This window comes from Mobula birostris, chromosome 3 (genome assembly GCF_030028105.1).
Source record: "Mobula birostris isolate sMobBir1 chromosome 3, sMobBir1.hap1, whole genome shotgun sequence".
Taxonomy (NCBI): domain Eukaryota; kingdom Metazoa; phylum Chordata; class Chondrichthyes; order Myliobatiformes; family Myliobatidae; genus Mobula; species Mobula birostris.
Window position 1 is genome coordinate 149987797 of NC_092372.1, and position 18530 is coordinate 150006326.

Here is an 18530-nt window from a genome sequence, read left to right on the forward strand (position 1 = left end):
GACACACATTTCATTTAGCAGGGATTTATACATACTTTGAGGTTTAGAAGTTTGAGAACCTTTCAAGGATGTTGCCGTGAACATACGGTGCTGCAAGTTGTTTATAAGACTAGTAAGAAACTGTAGACAATTAATGGAGACAATTTTGTTGTTGCTTGTTAAGGTAATTTCTCCTAACTTCCCCTTTTCAACTGCCTCTTGAGCTTCTAGAGTTTTTGTACCAGGTTGCTCTTTCAGTCCATGCAGAGATCTTATGCTCCATTGGATCAGTTTGTCTGCATAGACAATTGTAGTAGTGTGTTTCTGTAAGCACTCCGACAGTAAACCAAGTTCATGCAACGTGTCATACATTAGAGCTAAGTATAATAGAAACTGTTCTGAGGAGAGTCTTTTCAACAGACCTTCATAGGTTTTTCTGTCACTCCCAGATCTTGTTTCATCCTTCATTGCTTTATCAAAATGAAATCACAGTGCTTCATAATTTTGCTGCTCTGCTGAAACTGTTTGAAACGAGATAGCTACCCACCTGGTGCCCAGAACACTGCCTATTTTGCAAATTTGTTGTTCTAGTTGAGAGGCACGTTCAGACAGTTCGTTTTGATTTAGAGGTGATCTACTGTAAACAGAGTACAATTTGTCCATAAATGATTGAAAATGATTTATTCCATGAACTTCTCTCACTGAATCACCTACTGCAAGTTCTAATCTGTGATTAAGACAGTGCCAAATTATCACATCAGGGTAATATTCCTAGAGAATTGTAGCTACACCAGATTTGACACCAAGCATTACGCTGGTCCCATCACTAGCAAATGCTACAAGGTTCTGTGTGAAGTAAGAGTCATCAAACCCATGGTCATTGAGACAGTTCAATAGACGCTCATCAATATTTGCAGCTTTCTGATCAGGCAGTTCAATTAGATCTAAAAACATAAAATGGGGATCACCTTCCTTATCACTTCCACATTTCAAATAAACTATTAGGGCGGCCTTAATGCTCAGGCTTGTTGATTCATCAATGAGAACAGAAAATTTGCCATTTATCCTCTTGATATGCTGGCAAATTTTCTTTTTCATATTAATGGCTATGTGACTAATTATCTCTGTAGCACCAGTGCAGGAATGCAGTCCAATTCCAATGTCAATACCATTTTTTTTGAAGTTCCAATAAGCCAAAGTGATCAGAGTATGGTCTGCCATTCTGAGTCAAATAATATGCAGAACGAAAAATTGAACAAGCTGCCTTTAGATGCGAAGCATTCATGGTGTCACATAATTTTCCAAGAGCATCTTCACTAGCTATATTTTCAACACTTAGAGCAGCAGTGTGAGCTTTTGATAGTTTGAGATCAACAATTATTTTTCTGAGAGACTTCAAGCGTGTACTTCGATCGGCTCCATAATAGGATACTTGGTACATCTGCCATGCCGATTCTCCCCTGATCTTTAAGTTCTTGAGGCTGTAGCGTTTTACATGGCCAGCCAGCCATCCCTTACTAGCCTTAAACTCCTTCCTCGCGCTCTCCTCAACCCCCTGACAGTAGTGCTCATAGAGGCGAAGTGCTTTTTCATGCATAATTTTGCCATCAACAGGGATATGCTTCTGTGACATGTCCTCTAGCCACACACTTAATGCTTTCTCAGTCTCTGCAAGGAACTTATCACAAACCAGAGAGACCATTTTGCCGTTGTAGGGTTAGCACTAACACTTCCACGTATTTCAGCTTCTTTCTGCTTTATTGTGCAAATGCTCGATTCGTTCTTACTGACCTTACGGCCCACTTCGGCAAGTGACATGCCACTTTTCAAAAGATCTAAGATTTTTATTGTCTCGGTGAACAATGCTCAAACAACAAGTGCTGGAGAGAGACTGAGGATCTGTGAAATGGTGGGAGGCTACAGCAGGGCATGCTGGGACAATGGGTCGAGTGAGGAAGAATTTCACAAAACAGTCACAGCTCCAGGATTTCACCAAAAACAATCAAATATCCTAATGTTATTTCCCCACCAGCCACCACCCCATCTCCCCAAACCCCACTGCTGTAAAATTCCCTCTATTTAATATGCAGCCGCTGTTAAGTTCCCCGCTTGTTTATTTTGACTTTTTTTTTACAGAGGTGCCAGAACAGCGCTCTGGTGAGCTCCAGCAGCACGGCACCACTGGTGAAGCCTATGGACCTCATGCCAGAATAATGTATTTAAACATATAACATAAAATACACAGGATTAGCAAGCAAAACAATTATATTGAAAACGAGAAAATCTGAAGATGCTGGAAATCCAAGATACACACACAAAATGCTGGGGAAGCTCAGCAGCCAGGCAGCATCTATGGAAAAGAGTATCGTTGACATTTCGTGCTGAGACCCTTCATCAGGACTCAAGTTATATTGAAATATAGCTACCTAAATATTACACAATGTGATATTGTGATATATATGCTTCTTTATGAATACATCAAATAACAAGGGTATACATTTAAAATATAGGCAAATTAAAATTAAATTTTATTTTTTAAAGATATATCAGTGTGAAGGCTGTGGTTTAGCTGAATAAGAACATTAATCTGTCGGGTGGTTTTTGACAAGGCAACACACATGTCATGTTGGACATTGAATCATTTTGATTTTTTGTTTTAATGAATACAAATATTGAAAATCCTGATTTGCAAAGATGTAAAATCTTTCATAGCTTGCTTTACAAGGCAAGGACAGGCTTCCCTCAGTGAAAACTAGAATTCTTCAAAACTTTTTGAGTTAAATTTTAATTGTAGGAACCTTTTTGTCCTGTGATCAATGAGTTCGTTTTTGGTTAGTTTAACATCTTCGATACAGTTTATATTTTTAATACCATCAAGATGGAAATAACTTTTGAAAGAATTCTGAAGTGTTTCCAATGTTAGCAAATGTACCTCAGCTCCATCTTGATAAAGGACTTTCTTTGAAAGTTTGCAAAGATGTCAACCTCTACTCTCTTCTTCCATATTGGCAGCTTAGCCAAGGATGCTTGTAATTTTTCAGTAGCATCCATAATGGTGACTTCAGGACCTTGAAATGACAAATTTATTTCATTCATATGGTTAAAAATATCTGCCAGGTAAGCCAACCCATGGATACAATCCTTTTTATTTCAAACTGTTCAAGAGTGGGTTTTCTTTTCCTCTCAGGAAATGTGAAACTATTGTCCTTATTTCGAACAAGGGCCTCAAGACTTGTTCTCTTTAAAGCCAGCACAGTTCTGTGTGGTACAGAAGCCTTCATATTCTGCACCCATTTCTTGACAAAGTCTTTTAAAAATATGATTATTCAGAGACCTGCTTCTAATGGAGTTGATGACATTTATGTCTGTTGACAAAATTTCTTTCAGGGTTGTTGCAAGAGTCTTTGTTGCCAGTGCATGTCTGTGTAAAAAAAAACGATGAGTGATGGTGACCTGAGGAGCTTCCCTTTTCACTTAAAGTAACAAAACCAGATGCTTAACAAAGCATGGGAGGAGCTCCATCTGTTCAGAGTATGAGGTTTTTCTTTCCATTCAAAGTTTTTATTGGCTAAAAAAAACTTTATACCATTTCCAAAATGTCAATGGACTTTGAGGTTTCCTAAAGAGACTCTCAAAGTAAGAATTCTTCTTTGATAACATCAGCATGCACATAACAAACAAAAACAAGGAGCCGACTACATTGAGAGATGTCTGTAGTTTCATCCAGTTGCATACTAAATGAGAATTGCAAGGCTGCCAATTCTTCAATGACCTGCTTCAAATTGTTAAAAAAAGCATCAATTGCTACAGAACATATCACATTATTTGATAGGGGAACCGCTTCCAGCTTTTTTCTCTATTTCAGTCCACAAGCCAGCTCGACCATTTCCAGATCACAGTGCTTTACAGAATCCTCTCCGATTGTGTGGGGTTTCTTTTGTTTGGCAGTCTGGTAAGCAAATTTATAGGATGCTTTAAAGAAAAGTTTTCGTGAAGTGGCAAATCCAAGTTTTGAAACTGTCCCAATTTTTTCCGAATTGAGATTTCTTCGCATGAAAAAGCCCTGCATCTTTAGATGCATGTTCAAGATGGACAGATGTGAGGTGCTCTTTCAGTTTTGCTGGCTTCATACTTAGGTTCGCAAGAAATTTTCCTCTTTCAAACATTGTGGCTTTTGTGCCCTTTCATGTTCATTAATGCAAGTGAAACCAGATAATACATACTTTTCATCATACTTCATTTTCTTGACACTTCGAGAAATTTGTATGCCAAATAAACAAAATAAGGCAAGTTATACGATTTATCCAAAGTTTTATACTTTATACTTTATTGTCGTCAAACAATTGATACTAGAACGTACACTCATCACAGCGATATTTGATTCTGCACTTCCCGCTCCCTGGATTACAAATCAATAGTAGATTTTAAAACTTCAAATTATAAATCATAAATAGAAAATAGAAAAATGGAAAGTAAGATAGTGCAAAAAAACTGAGAGGCAGGTCCGGATATTTGGAGGGTACGGCCCAGATCCGGGTCAGGATCCGTTCAGCAGTCTTATCACAGTTGGAAAGAAGCTGTTCCCAAACCTGGCCGTATGAGTCTTCAAGCTCCTGAGCCTTCCCCCGGAGGGAAGAGGGATGAAAATTGTGTTGGCTGGATGGGTCGTGTCCTTGATTATCCTGGCAGCACTGCTCCGACAGCGTGCGGTATGAAGTGAGTCCAAGAACGGACGATTGGTTTGTGTGATGTGCTGCGCCGTGTTCACAGTCTTCTGCAGTTTCTTCCATTCTTGGACAGGACAACTTCCATACCAGGTTGTGATGCACCCTAGAAGAATGCTTTCTACGGTGCTTCTATAAAAATTAGTGAGGGTTTTAGGGGACAGGCCAAATTTCTTTAGCTTTCTCAGGAAGTAAAGGCGCTGGGGGGCCTTCTTGGCAGTGAACTCTACTTGGCTGGACCAAGTCAGGTCATTTGTGATATTGACCCCGAGGAACTTAAAGCTTTTGACCTGCTCCACTTGCGCACCACCGATGTAAATTGGGTCGTGCGGTCCGCTACTCCTACTGAAGTCAACAACCAATTCCTTCCTCTTGCTGACGTTGAGGGATAGGTTATTGTCTTCGCACCATGCCACCAGGTTCTTAGTTTCCTCTCTTTACTCAAACTCATCATTACTCGAGATACGGCCTACAATTGTTGTGTCATCAGCAAACTTATATATTGAGTTTGATGGAAACTTGGCTACACAATCCTGAGTGTACAGTGAGTACAGCAGGGGGCTGAGTACACAGCCTTGTGGGGCACCAGTGCTCAGAGTGATTGTAGAGGAGAGCTTATCCCCTATTTTTACAGCTTGGATCCTGTCTGTGAGAAAGTTAAAGATCCAGCTGCAGATCTGAGTGCTAAGGCCCAGGTTCCGGAGCTTAGGAATCAGTTTATTTGGAACGATGGTATTAAAGGCAGAGCTGTAGTCAATGAAAAGGAGCCTTACGTATGCGTCTTTATTCTCCAGGTGTTCTAAGGAGGAATGTAGGGCCAGAGAGATGGCATCTGCCGTTAACCTGTTGCTCCGGTAGGTGAATTGCAAAGCGTCGAGGTTGACTGGTAGGCTGTGGTTGATGTGTGCCATAACCAATCACTCGAAGCACTTCATAGCAATTGATGTCAGAGCCACAGGTCGATAGTCATTCAGGCATGCCACCTTGCTCTTCTTCGGCACTGGGATTATCATTACCTCCTTAAAACACGAGGGTATCTTAGACTGAAGCAAGGAGCAGTTGAAGATATTGGCAAACACTCCAGCTAGCTCGCTTGCACAGGCCCGGAGAACCCATCCCGGGACGCCATCTGGGCCCGTCGCCTTCCTTGGATTTATCTTCAGGAAGGCCCTTCTAACGTCCTCCTCAGTGACGATGAATCTCGATGCCACCAGGTCCGGTTCATCAGGAGGGAGCAGGACGCTCCTCTTCGGTTCGAATCTGTCGTAGAATACGTTAAGTTCGTCAGGAAGAGAAGCGCCACAGTTATTGATATTCCCAGCCTTTTCTTTGCGCCCAGTGATCTCATTTAGACCCTGCCATAGTCTACTGGCATCCCTCTGGTTAGCGTGGGCTTCCAACTTGGCTCGATATAGCCCCTTGGGGCCCTTAATGGCTTTCTGGAGTTCACACCTGGATTCCGTGTAGCGACTGGCATCCCCGGACCTAAAAGCCACAGCTCTAGCCTTCAAAACGGACTTGACCTCATAATTCATCGAAGGTCTCTGGCTAAGGAATACCCGGATCATCTTGTGAGACACACAGTCCTCCATGCATTTCCAAATAAAGCCCGTGACAGCTGAGGCATACTCAGAGGTTAGCTGCCGAGTCCTTGAATACTAACCAGTCCACCGATTCAAAGCAGTCACGGAGGACCTCATCCATTTCCTCCATCCAACGTGACACTACTTTTGACACCGTGACCTCCAGCTTCAGTTTCTGTTTGTAAGCCGGGAGGAGGAGTAAGGCCTGATGGTCCGATTTTCCGAAATGAGGTCGTGGGACAGAACGGTAGGCATCCTTGACTGCTGTGTAGCAGTGGTCAAGTATATTCGGGCCTCTAGTGGCAGAAGACACGTTGGTATAACTTTGGCAGTGCCTTTCTGAGGTTGGCCTGGTTAAAGTCCCCGGCTGTAATGAGCAAAGCCTCCAGATACCTGGTCTCAAGTTCACTGATGTTGGCATACAGTATGTTCAGAGCACACTCCACGTCCGCCTGGGGGGGAATGTAGACCGCTGTCAGTATGACTGAGGTGAATTCCTGTGGCAGATAGTAGGGACGACACTTCACCAACAGGTGTTCCAGGTCCGGGCTGCAGGAGCTTGTCAGTGCCACTGTGTCCGAGCACCACGCAGTGTTGATCAGTAGGCAGACACCACCTCCCCTCGTCTTGCCCTAAGACACCGTGCGGTCCATCTGATGGATCGAAAATCTCTCCAGTTGGATGGCACAGTCAGGGGTGGCAGGGGAGAGCCAGGTCTCGGTGAAACAGAATACACAGCAGCTCTGCATCTCCCTGCAGTAGGTGAGTCTCCCTTTAAGATCATCCACCTTGTTCTCTATGGCTTGCACATTAGCTAATAGGATGGTGGGCATAGGGACCGTGAAGCCCCTCAGCTTCAATCTGACCAGCAGCCCAGCTCTTTTCCCATGCTTCCTCGGTAAATAGTGCATCCTTCCAGGTTTCCATCGATGTAGTGTGTTGTTGTCAGCTCTTTGAGGTTGATGGACGCGTCCCGCGGGGATTGACCAGCGGGTCACGTTGTCGGGCGCTCCGGGTCGGGTCGAGTGATGGGGGAGGCTCCGCTGCCACTTCCAGCTGCCGGGGGCCCAGGCTCTCAATTGGGTCGGGCCCCGAAGCCGACACTTAATCCCGGATGGCCGGGCTCCTGGCTGAAACAAGTCCGTGAGCCAAGTCATGGTTGCGGAGGCCTCCACGCCAGCCAAGCCTCGGGCTCGATTTCCAAGGTCGGCGGCGGAGGCCTCATTTTCGGCAGCTGTGGATGTCCACCAACGGGGCTTTACGGTGGTCGCTCTGGGGAAGCGTCTGGGGCACCTTGAGGTCTCCGATGTCACTTCTGTGTGGTCGTCTGCTCCGGAGAGGTGCTGGTTGGAATGGGCTGTGTCTCCAAGCACTCCGGCACGGTAGCAGACCGCGTGTCTCCGGGAACGTTGTGAGCCTCGGACCAGGCCTCGCTGGTCGGGTCAAGGTGCGGTCCTGAGTTTAAGAAGCAATTCTAGTGCGGTGATCTCCAGCTGGGTCTCAGTAGCTTTGCCAGGGTGTTGTTGATCTTGCTAGATGTAGCACATTGAAGGTTTAGAAGGGTTTCTCGGGTAATAGGGTAGTGTAGAGGGCAGTTTGCTCGGGAGAGCACGTGCAGAGTCGCCAGTTACTGCTGCCATCTTAACCTAGTTTTAACGCTTTTAATGGATTTTAAATACTTGGATAGACACATGAAGTCATGAGGTATTACGAAAGGCCATGTGGCCTTATGGATAGTTAAGAATTCTTATTTCAACTGTCCAGTTTTGCAAAACTTTAACACAGAATAAAAATGACTCACCTCCTTCTACACATTGATCAACAAGTAATTGTAGATAGGGAATAATGGAGACAATATCTATATCTAGGTCACAAATGTGAGAACAATCATCTTTACCGTTTGATGGCTGAACAACTGCTAGGCGCAGGGCTGCCTGATGTTTGGCCAGTTACTTCGCATGAACATCTGCAGACAAGAGGACTGTGACCACATTTGATCTAGTAGCGTGTCTAATAGTTACTGTACATAATTTTAAAGAAGTGTTGAGTCATACCTGAAGCACCTTCAATAACTCCAAATGACTGAGGTAAAGTACTGAAAGGCTTTTATTCGCTGTACAATATGACCTCCACGACCTCCACAGTGAGTGTCTGCCCCCGGACTGAGGGGGAGGGGCAAGGCGAAACACCTTTATACAGGATTCTGTGGGAGGAGCCACAGGGACAGTCAGCAGAGGGGCGTGTCCAGACAGTTAACCCAGTTACAACATATATACATGGTTTACCACATTCACCCCTCCTTTTTAAAAAAAAAGAGTCCCGCGGGGTGTAGTGACTGACAATATTTACAACAAGTATTTTTACAGGTTAAGTCTATCAGGCGGTTGAGTCCGTCGCTGTGATCTACGTAGCACCAGTGGGGATTGCGTCGGTGATGGTGGTTATGCTGGCTCTGGCCTGACTTGAGGTGCCAACTCGTGCGTGTGCGTCGCGCCCGGTATGGGAGAGTCGTGTGGTGTCTGTATAGGGTTTGGAGTGCACGGTGTCTCGTAGGTACATACATTGGTGGGTACGGGGTCAGTAGTCACCACGCAGTGTTCAGGGTAGGGGCCCGGTGCTTCTGCGGGCGCCAGGTCATGGATGGAGACCGTGTCCTCCCGCCCATCAGGTAAAACCACGTAGGCATACTGAGGGTTCGCATGAAGTAAGTGAACCCTCTCGACCATCGGGAAGTATTTATTGCTCCTCGCATGTTTCCGGAGCAGCACTGGCCCCAGGGACGTCAGTCAAGTTGGTAGGGTGGGTCCAGTGGTCGACTTTCTGGGAAAAGAAAAGAGCTGCTCATGAGGGGTGGCATTGGTGGCTGTGCATAACAGGGAGCGGATGGAGTGGAGTGCCTCGGGAAGGACCTCCTGCCAGCGGGAGACCGTCAGTCCCTTTGACCTGAGGGCTAAGAGTGTGGCTTTCCACACTGTGGCATTCTCCTTCTCTACCTGTCCATTCCCCCAGGGATTATAGCTCGTGGTCCTACTGGTTGCAATTCCCCTAGCCAGTAGATATTGGCGCAGCTCGTCACTCATAAACGAGGACCCTCTGTCACTGTGGATATAGCATGGGTATCCGAACAGAGTGAAGAGCTTGCGCAGGGCTTTTATAACTGAAGTGGTAGTGGTGTCGGGGCAGGGGATGGCGAAGGGGAACCGCGAATACTCGTCAATAACGTTAAGAAAGTACACATTGCGGTTGGTGGAGGGAAGGGGGCCCTTAAAGTCAACACTCAGTCATTCAAAGGGGCGGGTGGCCTTGATGAGTTGTGCCTTTTCGGGTCGGTAGAAGTGCGGTTTGCACTCTGCGCAGACTTGGCAGTCCCTGGTCATCATCCTGATCTCCTCAAGGGAGTAAGGCAGGTTCCAGGCTTTCACGAAGTGGAAAAGCCGGTTGACCCCCGGGTGGCAAAGATCTACATGTCGGGCGTATAGCAGGTTGATCTGCGCGCTGGTGGATGTTCCCTGGGATAGGGCATTGGAGGGCTCATTGAGCTTCCCAGGCCTGTATATGATGTCATAGTTGTAGGTGGAGAGTTCGATTCTCCACCTCAGAATTTTACCATTTTTGATTTGCTCTGCTGCTGATTATTAAACATGAATGCGACTGAGCACTGGGCAGTCAGCAGGGTGAACCTTTTGCCGGCAAGATAGTGCCTCCAGTGCCTAAAAGCTTCCACTATGGCCTGGGCCTCTTTCTCTACCGCAGAGTGCCGAATTTCAGGGCCCTGAAGAGTACGGGAGAAGAACGCCACTGGTCTTCCCGCCTGGTTGAGGGTAGCAGCCAGCGCAAAGTCGGAGGCGTCACTCTCTACTTGGAAGGGGATGTTCACGCCCACCGCATGCATTGCTGCTTTGGCAATGTGCCCTTTTATGCGGTTGAAGGCTGTGCGGACCTCGGCAGATAGGGGGAATGTGGTGGACTTGACCAGGGGGTGGGCCTTGTCTGCATAGTTAGAGACCCATTGGGCGTAATATGAAAAGAAGCCCGGGCACCTTTTGAGGGGTCTGAGGGTGTTGAGAAGAGGGAGTTCCAACAGGGGGCGCATACAGTCGGGGTCAGGGCCAATGACTCCATTCTTCATGACACACCCAAGGATAGCAAGTTGGTTGGTTCCAAACACACACTTGTCCTTGTTATAGGTGAGTTTGAAAGCTTTGGCCACTTGGAGAAATTTTTGGAGGTTGTTGTCATGATCCTGCTGGTCGTGACCGCAGATGGTTATGGGAACGTGGCCTTCAGTTGGCACTGGTCCACCATGCGGTCCATTGCCCTCTGGAAGACAGATACACCATTCGTGACACCGAAGGGGACGCGCAGGAATTGATAAAACCTGCCGTCTGCCTCGAAGGCGGTGTAAGGGCGGTCCTTCCGGTGGATGGGGAGCTGATGGTAAGCGGATTTTAGGTCTATGGTCGAGTACACTTTGTACTGTGCTATCTGATTGACCATATCCGCGATGCGGGGTAGCGGGTACGCGTCGAGCTGCGTGAACCTATTGATGGTCTGGCTATATTCCACGACCATCTTATTCTTCTCCCCGTTCCGAACAATGACCACCTGCGTCCTCCAAGGACTTGTGCTTGCTTCAATGACCCCCTCCCTGAGCAACCGCTGCACCTCCGACTTAATGAGGGCTCTGTCCCCCACGCTGTACCTCTTGCTTTTAGTTGCCACAGGTTTACAGTCGGGGGTCAGGTTGGTGAACAGCGGTGGGGGAGGGATCCTGAGGGTGGAGAGGCCGCAAGTGGCGTCAGTAGTACGGCAGTTGGCATGATGTTGGGTGGGATGTGCCGGTCGGTCTGTGTGTGTGTGGTCAGTAGCTGGGTATGTGACGTATTCCTACAAAACTGGGGATTAATGACAGTAATTGGTGGGAGGGGCCCATCATACTTCATTGTCACGCTCTTCAGGTGGCTCTGGAAGTCCAACCCCAACAGCACAGGGGCACACAGTTGAGGCATGACCAGTAATGTAAAGTCTCGATATTCTGTGCCCTGCACCACTAGTGTCGCTACACAACCCCCCGGATGTCTGTTGTATGCGACCCGGAAGCCATGGTGACCCTCTGACTTACCAGCCGTATCATGAGTCCACAATGCTGCACCGTGTCCAGGTGGATAAAACTCTCCATGCTGCCTGTGTCAAACAGGCAGCTTGTCCTGTGCCCCTCCACCAGGATGTCCATCATTGACTTTGCGAGCTGGTGGGAAGCGCTTTAGTCAAGGGTCATGGAAGCCAGGGTGGGGTCGCTGTCTTGGTCCGGCGCGGTGGGGTGCCCCGTGAGCACCTGTTGGTCGTAGGCAGTGGCAGCTGGCACCGACCAAGATGGCCACCCCCATGTCTTGCACGTGGTGGCAGTGTGCAGGGAAGATGCCGGCCCCCATGTCTCTCACGTGGTGACGGCGTGCAGGGAAGATGGCGACCCCCATGTCTCGCACGTGGTGACGGCGTGCAGGGAAGATGGCGGCAGGCAAGATGGCGACCTGCACGTCTCGCACGCGGCGCTGCTCGATCCCGCTCGCGGTTTTGACTTACAGACCTTGGCGAAGTGGCCCTTCTTTCCGCAGCTGGAGCAGGTAGCTTGTCGGGCCGGGAAGTGTTTCTGGGGGTGCTTCTCCAGTCCGCAGAAGTAGCACTTCGCGGACTCACGACTGGCGGCAGCCGAGGTTGATTCGCCGGCGGGTTGTGGGGTCTGCGGCGCCCACAAGGCCATTGGGGGATCACGTGCCTGGAGAGCCTCAGAGTTGTGCAGAGCAGCTTCCAGCATATCAGCCAGCTCGATCGCCAAACTTAGGGTAAGATCGGCTTTTTCCAGCAGCCGCTGGCGCACGTACACTGACCTGGTCCCCGTGACGCAGGCGTCTCTCACTAGGAGCTTTGCATGCTGCGCCGCCGTCAGCTCCTGGCAATTGCAGGCTCGCACGAGTGTCTGTAGGGCCCGGACAAACTCAGCACTTGATTCCCCGGGCCGCGGGTGCCGAGTCGCTAAGCGATGCCGCGCGTAGACAGTGTTTACTGGCCGCAGGTATTGTCCTTTGAGTGCGCTCATCACGCCGTTGTAGCTTGGCTGGTCTCTGATCAGCGAATAGACCCGTGGACTGACCCTGGAGAGTAGAACTCTGTGCTTCGCTGTGGGGTCGATTGCTTTAATATCCTCTAGGTACGCTTCGAAGCAGGCCAGCCAGAGTTCGAAAGCGTATCCAGCTTCAGATGTTTGCAGATTGAGGTCTAATTTGTCTGGTCTCAGTGCATGTTCCATGCTTTAAGATGTGCAGGGAATAAAATTGAAGCACCTTCAATAACTCCAACAGACTGAGGTTTGGTAAAATACTGAAAGGCTTTTATTCGCTGTATAATACAATCTCCACGACCTCCACGGTGTGTGCCTGCCCCCGGACTGAGGGGGAGGGGCAAGGCAAAACACCTTTATACAGGACTCTGTGGGAGGAGCCACAGGGGCAGTCAGCAGAGGGGCGTGTCCAGACAGTTAACCCAGTTACAACCTACATATATGGTTTACCACAATACCGTAAATGATATTTTGAGATATTTGTAACAACTGTCATGTGATATGAAAATATCTGTGATTTCTGTTGGTAACAAAGTCATGAGTATGGCTAATACTACTGTAGTTTGTTGCCTACATTCGTAATTGAAGGAAATGCTGAATTTCAGTAACACACACAAAATGCTGGTGAACGCAGCAGGCCAGGCAGCATCTATAGGAAGAAGTACAGTCGATGTTTCAGGCCGAAACCCTTCGTCAGGACTAACTGAAATAAGAGATAGTAAGAGATTTGAAAGTGGGAGGGGGATGGGGAGATCCGAAATGATAGGAGAAGACAGGAGGGGGAGGGAAGAAGCTGAGAGCTGGACAGGTGATTGGCAAAAGGGATACAGAGTTGGAGAAAGGGGAGGATCATGGGACACGAGGCCTAGGGAGAAAGTAAGGGGGAGAGGAGCCCAGAGGAAGATGGAGAGCAGGCAAGGAGTGATTGTGAGAGGGACAGAGAGAGAAGAAAAAAGGGGGGGAGGAATAAAAATAAATGAGGGATGGGGTAAGAAGGGGAGGAGGGGCATTAACAGAAGTTAGAGAAATCAATGTTCATGCCATCAGGTTGGAGGCTACCCAGACAGAATATAAGGTGTGGTTCCTCCAACCTGAGTGTGGCTTCATCTTGACAGTAGAGAAGGCCATGGATTGACATATCAGAATGGGAATGGGACGTGGAATTAAAATGTGTGGCCACTGGGAGATTCTGCTTTCTCTGGCAGACAGAGCATAGGTGTTCAGCGAAATGGTCTCCCAGTCTGCGCTGGATCTCGCCAATATATAGAAAGCCACATCGGGATCACCGGACACAGTATATCACACCAGCCAACTCACAGGTGAGGTGTCGCCTCACCTGGAAGGACTGTCTGGGGCCCTGAATGGTGGTAAGGGAGGAAGTGTAAGGGCATGTGTAGCACTTGTTCCGCTTACAAGGATAAGTGCCAGGAAGGAGATCGGTGGGAAGGGATAGGGGAGGACGAATGGACAAGGGAGTCGCGTAGGGAGCGATCCCTGCGGAAAGCAGAGAGTGGGGGGGGGGAGGGAAAGATGTGCTTAGTGGTGGGATCCCGTTGGAGATGGCGGAAGTTATGGAGAATTATATGTTGGATCCGGAGGCTGGTGGGGTGGTAGGTGAGGACAAGGGGAACCTTATCCCTAGTGGGGTGGCGGGAGGATGGGGTGAGAATTTCAGTTACAGGTTAGTGAAGATAAAGATGTAAATTTTCCCATCTGTTGTAATGTGAGCATTATTAAAAGTAAGTTAATACTAATTAGGATAATGGGGGGGCGCGGTTTCACTTCTGTTCTTTTTATTTCCAGTGTGCTTTGTATATAGTGTTCCCGCCATGCCGCCTGGCACGTAGGTCTCAGCCCAGATCAGAGACAACACAATCGGCAATCGCCTCTGATCTCGGTCGACATTTACGTGCCAGGGGGCACCTAATTAATTAGCTTGTTTATTTTGGCTTTTTTCTTAAAGATGTGCTGGGTGCGTTCCGGCCACCACTGCATTCTTTGTGGTCTGGAGGTTGGGGACCACCGCTAAGTCACTTTTGAGTCAATAGCATCATAACATTTTAAGTAACGTTTGGATATTAAACACACAGCACATATTTTCCTCGTATGAACAAATAAAATCATTGCAACACACCAATATCGCTGAATCAGTGGGAGCCCTGGGCTTGTTTACCTGCAACAACACGGTCCTACCAAGGGGTGATGGGAGACAGCAATATTGGAAGGGAGTTCCTTATGTCCAGTCTATTCCACAATTTAGTTTTCATTGCATTCATTCCAGAAAATTCCTCTTCGCAGAAATATGTTGGAAATGGAAGCAACATTTGCAGTGCTTTCGTGGCTATCTCAGGATATTCAGCCTTGTCCTTGATCCAGAATGCCGGCAGAGATGATATGTCAAACATACTTTTCAGCCCACCGTCATTTGCAAGCTCGAGGAGTTGATCTTTTTCCCGCGCTGACATGGATGATTCACCGGGGACATTCACAAATGGGTCACGGACCCATTCCTTTGCACGTCTTGGGTCACTGATGACCTTGCGTGCGTTAAAATTCAACAGTGCATGACAGGGAATGAGGAAAAGTGCAGCTGACTCATATTGTTTCATATTGCCAAATCATATTGTTTCCTCGCAGCCCGGTGGTTGGGGACCACTCTTAGCACAAAGAGAGATCAATCAGGATGCTCGCTCTCCCTCTCAAAAAAATCTATTTCCGGGATATTGTATGTAATTTCAGGGTCTCAGGGAGCCACTATTGATATGTGGGAGACTCCTGGAACTTCCGGGAGAGGTGGGATGTCTGGTATTGCGAATCCGTTGAAATGGTCCACCAGCTTCACTTCAGCCCAGCACAAAAAGAAGTTCATTTGATTGCTGGAGAGCAATCAGCGAAGACCCATGGCAACAGTGCAGGAGCTCTAGAGATAAACCCAAGACCTAACCATTGTTTCCTTATTTCCATCAAAAACAATACTCATTAAAGACAAGTGATAAGGGTACCAGAGATTACTTTTATTGAAATCATGCCATGAATTAATATGGTCCAAATCAGAATGATAAAACATTCTGAACTTTCTTGAATGCATACAGCTCTAACACTGAAGAAGCTCAGAACCTCAGAACCTTCTAGGCCAAACCATAAAATCAGACACTTTAAATATTCACTCTCTCTATAATCTGATATGAGCACAGAAAGACCTTTTGTTGGCTGCCATGGATCTGATAGTCTAAATGATTTCATCTGTTCAAATTTATAAGTTTTCTATCTTTATTATCCATAAGGACAAAGACACAGCATGTGCACAGAATTACCAAGTTCTACTCTAATGTGTGCATGTGACCAATTTGATGCAGATTTAACAAATATTACATCGGAGTCAAGATCTGTGAATTCATTCACATTCCTGTTCCGTGGAAGGCTATAAATGTTAACTGGTTTCTCTTTCCACAGATTGCAGCCAAGAGTGATGGCTATCCTGGGATTCGAGTCAGAGAATGATAACCTGCTCCAACCGAACAACCCAGGGGCACCAAGCTAGGAAAGTTAGGGGCTCTATTTGGGAGAGTAAACACCCAAGTGGGCCTTTCACTTTGCAAAAATAACACATGTGAAAGCCAAAAAACAATTTGCAACGTTATTAGTTAGTAATCTTAAATTCTAAATTCTGCTAAACGATAAACGTTTCTCTTCCGCTTAATTCTGCCTAGTATTTCCAACATTCGTCGCGCTTCCCGAATAAAATGAGCTACGGTATTTCGGTCGTGTGTCACGAGCGCGTGCACGCCCAGATCCCTCACCGTCCCGGAGCGCGCTCCCGCCAGCTCGTCTTCTGTGCACGCGCACGCCCTCCGTCGCGGGTCAGAGGTGGAAAGGAAGATGGCAGCGGCCGTGGTGGAGAGGGCGCACGTTGCGCGATGTGCGAACCGGAGTCCGCAGGCGGTGTCATGGGGCCGAGGCGGGTGTGTGGCGATCGCGTCCTGTCATTCCATTGTGATTTACCAGCCTGAGGTAAAGAAATCGGAGCTGGGTCCATTGCATTCAGAGGCGGCTAGGAGTGCTGGGAATCCAGGGAAGTACAAACCCATGCCCCTGCAATCTCATCTCTCACCTCAATAATATGGAATATATCCAATTAAGCTTTGGGGACTTAATCACTTTGACCTTCTTCAAGAAACGGGACACTATCCCTTTCTTTATCTCAAGTATCTCCAGCATCTGAGCATTCTTCAGTCTGATCTCACTAATGTTTATGTTCTTCTAGCTAAGTTCTGATGCAAAGTACTCATTTAAGATATCGCCCATATTTTTCGCCTTCAAGCATAAGTTCCCTTGCGTGGTGTTCTCCACTCCTTACTTATCCATTTTATCTTGCCATGTGTAGAAACCCTGGGATTCCCTTTAATCCTATCCGTCAAGGACCTTATTGACTCCCTTCTAGCTTTTGACTAAATTAACTAATTTCTTCTCATCCAAGGTTCCTATACTTTGCCATCCTTGCCCTTCCCTTTTACTGGAACAAACCAGTCCTGAACTCTGTGTAGCTAGCTAAACAACTTTCACGTGTTAAATGTGGATATGCTTGTAAACAAATCTGTTCAATTACTTCCTCCTGTTTGCTGCCCTCATAATTTGCTCTTTCCCTAACTTAAAACTTTCATATAAGGTCCACTGTTACCCTTATTCACAGCTATTCTGAAGTTTAAGAATGAACACCAGAAAGTCTGCAGATGCTGGAAATCCAAAGTAACACACACAAAATGCTGGAGGAACTCAGCGGGTCAGGCAGCATCTGTGGAAATGAATAAACAGTTTTCAGGCGGAGACTGTTCTCCAGGACGCAAGGTTTAAGGAGCTGTGATTGCTGGTTATCAAGTGTTCACCCATTGATGTGCCAGTCACTTGGCCAGGCTCATTGCTCTGTACAAGATCCATTTTGCCTCCCCTCGAGTTGGATTGTTCACATCCTGCTTCAAGAAAACCTCATGGACGAACTGACATTCTGCTCCATCGGAACTTTTTGCACAAAGGAGTTCTCAGTCAGCGTTGGGGAAGTTGAAGTCATCCATAGTGATAACCCTGTTGATTTTGTTCCTTTCCGTAATTTCAAATGTTCCTTTATTATGGAAGTATACAGCTCTGAAATTCTTCAATTCTCTGGGTAGCCATGAAACCAAGAAAGGAAAGAAAAAAAACTTGCCTGTTTATCCGCTACTGAATGACCCTATAGCGATTTAGGGGTCTGTAGTGCAATCCGATCAGAATGGTGGTTCCAGTTAAAGTGTAACTTGTCCCATTTTTACAGATTTTGATCAGGAATGTGGACAATTCCTCACTTCCCACAGATGCTGTTTGTCCTGCTGAGTTCCCTGAGCAGATTGCTTGTTCTCCACATTTCTGCACCTACAGGCTCTTTTGCTTTCATTTCTAAATAAAAATTGCACTTTTGAGGTCAAATGCAGGAATAAAGTATACATTAAATGGCAGGACCCTAGGAGCATCTGTGTACAGATTGGTCTAGGAGTGCAAGTCCTCTGCTCCCTGAGAGTGGTGACACTGGTATAAACGCTGGTGAGAAAGTGAATCCTTTCATCAGTCAGGGTGCTGAATAGAGAAGTTTGTATGTTATGTTGTAATTGTATAAATCTTTGGTCAGGCCACATTTGGAGTATCAAGTGCAGTTCTAGTTGTTGTATTACAGTAAGGAGTAGAGGCTTTGTAAAGGGTGCAGTACAGATTCACCAGGATGTGGCCTGGATTAGAGATGATTAGCTACAAGGAGAGATTGGACAAACTTATTTTTTTAAAATGGAGATTCAGAGGCTGAGGAGCAACCTGATAGAAGTATATAAAATAACGACAGGCATAGTAGGGTAGGTTATACAAGTTTTCTTCTCAGAGTGGAATTACCAAATATTGGAGATTTGATTTTAAGGTAAGAGGGGGGAGGTTTAAAGGAGAGTTCTGAGTCATTTTTTTTCTTTATACAGAATGGTAGGTGCCTGGAACGAGCAGCCAAGAATGTGGTGGATGCAGATAAAACATTCTACATAGGCAAAGCCACAAGAAAGCAGCATTCATTATCATAGACCCTCACCATTCAAGCCATACCCTCTTATTGCTACC

General features: G+C 46.8%; 1 protein-coding gene across 2 annotated transcripts in view; it reads left to right on the forward strand.

The window, feature by feature from the left end:
* The first annotated feature begins 16274 nt into the window (after window positions 1-16274).
* elp2 (elongator acetyltransferase complex subunit 2) overlaps window positions 16275-18530 on the forward strand; it is a 134506-nt gene continuing 132250 nt past the window's right edge. For both annotated transcript variants that reach the window (XM_072253437.1, XM_072253438.1), the window contains exon 1: window positions 16275-16415. In XM_072253437.1, coding sequence (XP_072109538.1) covers window positions 16284-16415 — 132 coding nt within the window. In that variant the 5' untranslated portion in view covers window positions 16275-16283. The remainder of the gene's footprint in view (window positions 16416-18530) is intronic.